Source organism: Diaphorina citri, unplaced genomic scaffold, assembly GCF_000475195.1.
Source record: "Diaphorina citri unplaced genomic scaffold, Diaci psyllid genome assembly version 1.1 scaffold1714, whole genome shotgun sequence".
NCBI lineage: Eukaryota > Metazoa > Arthropoda > Insecta > Hemiptera > Psyllidae > Diaphorina > Diaphorina citri.
In genome coordinates this window covers 55,509-64,055 of record NW_007379140.1, presented here as the reverse complement: position 1 = coordinate 64,055, position 8,547 = coordinate 55,509, and the positions used below count along the sequence as shown (strand labels likewise).

The window sequence follows — 8,547 nt, the reverse complement described above, 5'->3', positions numbered from 1 at the left end:
AAAAAATAAAAAAAAAAAAAAAAAAAAATGTAAAAAAGATGCAATAATACATCCTAATTAAGTACCTAACCTCCGTGGTCGAGTGGGTCTCATACTAGGCTTACACACCGAAAGTCTAGGGTTCAATATTGTATATTGTAAAGAGTAGAACTAAGTTGTGGCGAACCTTATTTTTAATCAAAAAGTTAGAAACTTTGGTTCGCTGGCCTCATTCCTACATACATATTTCTTAATTTTGTTTCAGCCGTTTGTGAACCTCCATGTCAGCATGGAGGTATCTGCAGTTCACCTAATCATTGCTCTTGTCCTGTGGGAACTTCAGGACCAAACTGTGAAACATGTGAGTCATAAACTCATCACACTTAACACCAGAATCTCAGATCTAGTCTTGTCTTGTTATTCTTATTGCCCCGAAAGCGAAGTAGTAGAACGCCAGTCATTCCGAGAACCTTATCTATTTAGCTAACTAGGCTGACAGCGAAAAAGGAGTGATCGAGTGACATTAGAGCCCATTTTCTATTTTCGAACTTACTTACAGTACAGACCTATATTATTGAGTACCTATGTGTACCTTTGACATAATGTGTATCTACTCAAAAGCGTCTCCCAGACAGCCGGAACGTGTGTGGCCGAAAAATCTGGAGACCTAGGTCTGTCAGACCGTCTGAGAGATCTGGGCCTGAAGCTTTTTCTGCCACACACATTCCGGCGCGCGGCGGTCTGACAGACCGTGGTCTGTCGGACGGTCTGATGGGTGGCGGGAATTAAATATTTTCCTCTGTTCCAGTGAACTGTACTTCAGAGAGCTGCAATAATGAATCCTGCAGTTCAGCGAACGCCAGTTCAGTGCAGTGTCCAACACTCACCTGTACTCCCCCATGTCAGAATGGCGGGACATGTGCTTCCAATAATGTGTGCTTGTGCAATCATATCACCACGGGGGATCGGTGTGAAACCAAGTAAGGCCCTCTCCAAAATGTAGACTAGAATATATTTTGTGTATCCTGTCCAAATAGGACTATTATAAGAACGAGATCCATTCACTCATTCACATTTCATAGTTCACACACTGATCGTTCTATCTCGAGAACCACAACACCTAGAAAGCTTAAATTTGGTAGGAATATTCCTTTTATGGTCTGGGTGTGCAATAAGAAAGGATTTTGCGAAAATCTAAACCGATCTTGAGATATGATCAATTTTTGATCGCTAAAATCTCCCCATAAGAAATACACAGAGTGCAGAGACTGCGGGAGAGAAAACTTTTCCTCGCTCGCCTAATATTTGAGTTTCGTTTATGTTTTTAGTTTGATAAATACAAGTTCGGCCATGCCTTTTCCACAAGTTTGGCCATGCCTCGGGATGAACTAGCGGGATTCTGGAGCGAAGCGACGGAATTCAGCTAGTTTCTCCATAAAGGCAGGTTGCTACAGTTCAAAAATCTCATTGAATAATTAAGTTAATTAAAAATAAATAAATACCTACCTACCCACCTAACTTTGAAATAGCTGTGCTATAATTTAATTTGAACAAATTAAATACAATTTTAAAACATAGTTAACATAGTAATTTAAGATTACAAGCCAAACACCTCGTCAAATCTGTCTCCAGCTGGGAAGAAATTGTCCTTTCTAAATTTTCAGAATAATTCACTAGGAGAAATTGATCCATTCAATGGATCCAAACTGAACGGGGTCTACTTCCCCGATGAAGTTCTCGAGGTCATTCTCGTTCACATGGAAATCCGCACTCTTCTTGCTTCCCGTCGAGTGTGTAAGAAATGGAAGTCACTCATTGAAACCCAAGTACTGAAGGAACGAGCTATCTTGGAAGGGTTTACTCGTGGGTTAACCAATGAAGACAAAATGAACGTTGAGTGGACTACGTGGTATTTGATGCTGTCTCCGAACTCACTGTTTAATCGGAATCTTGTGAAAAATCCATGTGGACAAGGTAACCCAAGTTTTATTTTAATTTAATTTTGTTATTACCTATTTATTTATTTTTCTCACTCAAGTGGGGTTACCTTTGGTCAGAGATTTACAGTCACCTTGGTTGTGAACTTTAGGTGGTGGTTATACACAGGGATAATCCAGGCTAACCTTGGAAAAAAATCTATGAAAAAGTCAATTTTTTGTATTTTTCAAGCCTAGCCCTGTAAACAAGCACCCCAAAATATCTTGAAATTTTTGGGGTGATTGACTATTTAATGGCCTCATCTTTTGTTTGGCCTGCCTTTTACTCTGTATCTTTTGAACTCCACTTGAAAAAGATAGATCTTTTTTCTATGCACCTATTTTTCCTTTTTTTTTCTTACTTAGTCCAAGTTTGACTGATTTTTTTTTTTTAGTTTTGCCATTATGCATTAGTTAACATCTTTGGTGCTTGTTCGTTTTTCAGACAAGTTCAATTCGTGGGAGATTTTGAATAATGGAGGCAATGGATGGAAAGTAGAAACACCACCTTTTGGTCTGTCTCAAGAAGCACAACCTCTTCCTGATGATACCATACCCAGCTATTGGACCAAAAGTAAGCACAAAGCCCCAGCCCAATAGAAAGTTTTTTTTTTTTTTTTTAAAGAGAATTGATAGAGGGAACTGTAACTGCTAAGGTCTTATCGTCCCGAAATCAAAGAGAGAAGACAGGATAGGAGAAAGCCTGCTGTTCCGAGAACGAACCTTATCCTTTCAGGATAAAAAAAAACCGGGTGGGAATCAAACCCTCGGCCTAGCGCTTCCAAGGCAGACGCAGTACCAACCAAGCTAACTAGGCTGGCGAATCTTATCTGTTTAGGATACTAGAGTTGATAGAGCTATAGTTCCAAATATGTTGATGATATTTAGTGCGTCTGCCTTGTAAGCGCTAGGCCGCGGGTTCGATTCCCGCCCGGGGCGGATTTTATCCTGATGAAGGACCCGTACTTTTTTAAAAAAAAAAAAAAAAAAAAAAAGAGTTCCAAATTAATAAAACAATATTTCCCCCTTCCTTTCAGTTACCAAGGACTCTAAAAAGGCCACCTCATCAACCAACACAGAATCCTGTTTTGTAACGTCATACGGCCGATGTTCCAAACAACAATGGATTGATTTGGGCAAGAGGAAAACCATGCTGGATGTAATTGAGAGACTGAACCCCGCCATAGTGTATAGCGAATGGTAAGACAACTCAATACAATAGTACAGTTGCTTTCGAGTGAAACTTATAAGTAATCAATGAATAAAAGGCCGATTCCTACTTAAAAAGTTGTGAAAAATCCAAATGATCCAACTCTATTTCAAAATTCAGAAAATGTGTCTTTTATTTTGAAGAGATTTGATAAAGGGAACTATAACCACTAAGGTCTTATCGTCTCAAAATCAAAGCCAGCTGTTCAGAGAATGAACCTTATCGGTTAAGATAAAATCCGCCCCGGCCGGGAATCGAACGCGCGACCAAGCTAACTAGGCTGACCTAGAAAATTTTTCCGGAACTGCATGGTATAGTGGTCACTGCGCGTGTCACTTGCACGCGGGAGATATCTTTCCTTCTATTTTGCCATTTATTTTCTTCTATTCTGCAGGTTTTGTCGACGTTTTGACTGTGGCGGAAGGTACGACTTGAGAGTGGCTCTCTTGAACGAGGCTAAGAAGTTGCTTGCCTATCACATTCATCACACGGACATTGGGGAAAACTTCAAATGGCAGAAAGTAAGTATGAGTGTTTCACCATCATTTTTATTTCGTAGCAATGAAACATCTGCTACATTAGACTCGTATGGTCTGTGTCGTAGCATGTCCTGTATGCGTCTCATCAGATGGGCGAGAAGAGACACAATACTTCCCATTTAGGTGCTGTGTCAACAGAAGAACATCAGAAAATAGTCCGTTGAAATGAAATATTTAGTAAGTACAGACACTATCACACCAAAAGAGGGGAACGCGCGAGCTTCAGAAGAGGGGAAATTTCCGAAAATACAATTTTGCTGTTGTAAAAAATCTTCTTATAAATTTTGAGAACCTTTTGTTGATTGCTAAAAATCGTAGAAAAATATGTAAGGTTTTCAGGAAATATAAAATAGAGAGAAGTTCTTTGTCTGTCTGTTACGCTGAAATAGACCTTTCGTTGTCCTCTTTTCACGAGAAAACGGCTCGACCGATTTTGATGATTTTTTTTTTTTTTTGGTTATTAAGAAGAGTACTGAGGGTGACATGGGCCACTTGGAATTGTCACATTCCATCCTGATTCAAAATGGCGGCGCTTCAAAGTCATGTCTCTTACGCCGCGCCGATCCCGTACAAATGTTTTTTGTAAATAAATCCGATTGTTTTTCTTTTATCTTTATCATTATCAGTTATCAACTTATGTCATATTAAACCATTAGGTACACGTATTTTAGAACCTCCAGACTCTTAAGGGTAAAATTATCCACTATCTCTTCCCTCAAAGGAATTTTATATCCGTTAAAACTTATTTCTTTTTAAGGACCATGTTACTCTCGAAAATAATACCCTAATTAAATTTAATTTTTCAGATTGCAGACATATCAAAACCTCAAATGAGCCTAGTTAGCTTGGAGGGTCTGTCTTGTAAGCGCTAGGTCGCAGGTTTAATTCACGCCCGGGGGCGGATTTTATCCTAAACAGATGAGGTTCGTTCTCGGAACAGCTGGCTTTCTTCTATCCTGTCTTCCTTCTCACTTCGCTTTCGGGACGATAAGACCTTAACACTTACACTTCCCTCTATCAATCCTCTAATAAAGTCTCAAAAGACTGTCACAGTGGCCAATTGAGCATCATTTAATTTGTATTTGTTGCTTGCTTACATCGTATTACATACTATGCGTACATAGGATTGAGTAAGAGTGGCGGCTGTAGCGGTCACACTTGGAATTTATTACATTCAATGTAGCTCGAAATCTCTAGTAATAAAACCCAAATAGTCGTAACCCCAAGACCCACTAATACCGCCCGTCCACTAGAAATACTATTGACAATACTATAAAGTGTAAAATATTGACAATATATTGATAATGTGTGGATCATATTGATTTTTTTTTTTTTTTTTTTTTTTTTTTTTTATAGTGTTCCTGGTAAAAAGACCTTTAATTTGATATATAGGTCGACTAGGTTTGGATAAGTCCTTCTATGGGAACAGACAGACAGACAGACAGACAGACAGACAGACAGACTGACAGACTGACAGACGACACCGAGGCGAATACAATAGTCCGTCCCTTATACCTTTTTAGTCCGTCCTTCCTTTATTATTACTAATAATAAAAGGTATAGTGGACGGACTATTGTATTCGCTTCGGTGTCGTCTGTGTGTCTGTCTGTCTGTCTGTTCCCATAGAAGGACTTGTCCAAACCTGGTCGACCTATATATCAAATTAAAGGTCTTTTTATCAGGAACACGAAAATGGTGGTGCAAATTTTGTCCTAAAAACCATAAAGCCAAAAAACCGAGAAAACTGGTTTTTGGGGGATTTTTTTCACATTTTCTCACACAAATGAGCTCTGATCTTGAAATTTGTCGCTACGACCTATGAACTCAAAGCGAGAAAGTTTTAGGTTGGTGGTTACATAAATTCCCGGAGGGACGGACCCAGCTTGTTATTACTAATAATAAAAGGTATAGTGGACGGACTATTGTATTCGCCTCGGTGTCGTCTGTCAGTCTGTCAGTCTGTCAGTCTGTCTGTCTGTCTGTCTGTCTGTTCCCATAGAAGGACTTGTCCAAACCTGGTCGACCTATATATCAAATTAAAGGTCTTTTTACCAGGAACACGAAAATGGTGGTGCAAATTTTGTCCAGAAAACCAAAAATCCAAAAAAACTGGTTTTTGGGTTTTTTTTTTTCACATTTTCTCACACAAATGAGGTCTGATCTTGAAATTTGTCGCGACGACCTATGAACTCAAAGCGAGAAAGTTTTAGATAACACTTCAGTCGTTATTTTAAGACCGGTTTTAGCGTCACCTATGTTAAGCTACGCCGAGCAAGGCCAATAAATGGATGGGTGACTTAAACATTATATTGGGAATAAAGGGAGAACGGGCTCTAGTCTTGATTTTAAATCATTACATGAAAGTAAAATCAAAAAATCAAATCAAGAATGATAATAAACTGAATATTAAACAAATTAGGTAGGTACATAGGTACTGATTTTCTCTAATCACGATCGAATAAACTACGGGCTAAAAAATTCCCGGAGGGACGGGCCCAGCTTGTTTTTTTTTTTGAAATCGAACACGGACCTCCAGCTTGCAAGCCCAACGTCTAAATCTCTCTCTCCTCTGTTGCAGACTACACCTCACCGAGTGCCGAGGGCGTCGATCTCGACCTAATGGGACAGGACCAGCTCGAGCCCGGATTCATACGGTACCACGGACCTCGGGTCGTCCCGGATCCGGAGAATTGGGACGGAGTGGACGCCGAACTGGTACCGCCTCCCAACGAGGGAGAAGAGGGGGAGGAGGTGAGCGAGGAGGATTTGGAGGAGGAAGAGAGGGAAGAGATGGAGAGAATGGAGCGGGAAGAGAGGGAGAGAGAAGAGAGGAGAAGGGTGGAATATGAAGAAGAGGAGAGGGAAGAAAATGAGAGAATGGAAAGGGAGGGAGAAGAGAGGAGAAGGCATGATTAGTTGGTCAGTAAACCGACTGACTATTGACTGACAAGATAGAAACTGGTTTAAATTGACTTTAAATTGATTCGGTTGTATTTTCATAACATTGTACATTTTACTCTACTAGGTATACAAGGTACATACATACAAGTCAGTGACGGAGTGTAGATATATTAGTCAAGAGCAATTCAAAATTCACAGAACAAGAATTGACCTCTCATTACACATTACGCCACAAATACAAATGAAAATTTTGGTTTAGAAGGGGTTAAATTAAGAGCCCAATAATAGCATATCCCTCTCTCTCTCTCTCTCTCCCCTTATTCTTTTTGTGCTTCCTATTCAATTTTTCTCGTTATTATCACTCAACATCATACTATCATATCAAGGTTCTATTATTGGTTATTGGGCTATATTAATAATACAATAATTCTATATCACAGACTTTTTGAAACTTATAAAACTAAAACAATCAAAAGGACGAAAAAATAAATAACAAGTAAATTACAACGTTTACAAATTACCTAATGGAATGTATAAATAACAGTTCAAGAGGTAATTTACACTATTTCCAATCTTCTTTTCTCCCCCCAAAGCATGTCTTCAAAAATTAGGTGAAGTTTTAAATTAGCTAAATCAATGAAGTCGGCAATAAGAAATTACTTTTGGGACAAAAAAAAACTGAAAGACAAAACTTACAACTTTCAAGTCTCGTAAGGTCCTTACCTAAAACTATACTGGTATCCCGAAAATACTTTTTACAAAACTAATTGAATACATTAGTCCCTAATGTTACTTTTTAACAAAAATATAGTCCTCAACAGATCTTTAATTGAATTTCGATACTAAAAACTTATGACCCACTCTCGAAGTCTCTACTTAAAAGGAAAAAGTCAAGATTTCGAATTGAACGCGTCGAAATGAAATGGTAAAGATGTTTTTTGACAGGGTCATCAATTTTAATGGCAAGAAATAAACCTGACCGAGTTGCTACCATGGTTTTACTGATTAGGCTAAGACATCAAAGTGATACCTTTCCTCTGCTTTATACCGAAATATAAAACCACTGCAACCAGCTTGTGCTACTTAATTAAGACACACCTGATTCAGATTGAAATGCGTTATTTTGGTGGGGCTAGCCTTATCGTAAAAGTTATGGGACAGATACATATACTTGCACTCAAAATTTTATGTTACTTAGTCGCTTGCTTTTTCATTCGACAAAAAAGAATGAAAGTTTATCAAGAAGTGTATATTATAATACAAGAAATAATAAATTTGAATCTACTAATATATGAAACATAAATACAGACACCTATTTACAATACAAATTTTCATTTATCTATTATGGATCTTCATTAAACATCTTGAAAACTGGCAGTTGATCCTTACACTCATTTTATAACGTGCCCTTGGAATTTGAACACAATAATGTTTTTTTTTTTTTTTTTTTTATTATTTTTTTTTTTTTTTTTCAGGTAGAAAACAAGTTCGAGAATTATCCGTCAGGGGTGCGATATATCTTGTTTATTCACGAAGGCGTTGACTCTCAGTTTTGGCAGGGGCATTATGGGCCGAAAATGACCCGTGCTACTGTGTTCCTGATACCACCCGGTCAATCCTATTCGATCAGAACTGATGGCAACTTACCCATCCAATCGGGTAAGTCAATCAAGCTCCTAAAACAGAGGTTCTCAAACTGGGGGGCGTGGAGACGAATCAGGGGGGCGCGAGCTTTTCCTATAAACCTCCAGCTCTGAAATTCCTCCCGCGCTAACTGCTTGAGCCACTGAGGTTGGTCTGTTTTGTTATTTCATAAAACCTATAAATAGGTAACCTACTTACTTGAATATAAAAAAAATCTCAAAGTTTCAAATTCTCGTTTTGGTATTCCATAAAACCCATAGGTAAAAATAATATACGAGGGGTTGGGTAAGGTAGGGG

At 38.5% G+C, this 8,547-nt stretch overlaps 1 protein-coding gene across 1 annotated transcript in view; it reads left to right on the top strand.

The window, feature by feature from the left end:
- Positions 1–1,639: 1,639 nt before the first annotated feature.
- Positions 1,640–8,547, top strand: part of LOC103516987 (F-box only protein 44-like) — a 9,701-nt gene continuing 2,793 nt past the window's right edge. Inside the window, exons 1-5 of the mRNA XM_026829235.1 lie at positions 1,640–1,953; positions 2,401–2,529; positions 2,993–3,155; positions 3,560–3,686; positions 8,082–8,337. Of these exons, the coding sequence (XP_026685036.1) occupies positions 1,737–1,953; positions 2,401–2,529; positions 2,993–3,155; positions 3,560–3,686; positions 8,082–8,337 (892 nt within the window). The 5' untranslated portion in view covers positions 1,640–1,736. The remainder of the gene's footprint in view (positions 1,954–2,400; positions 2,530–2,992; positions 3,156–3,559; positions 3,687–8,081; positions 8,338–8,547) is intronic.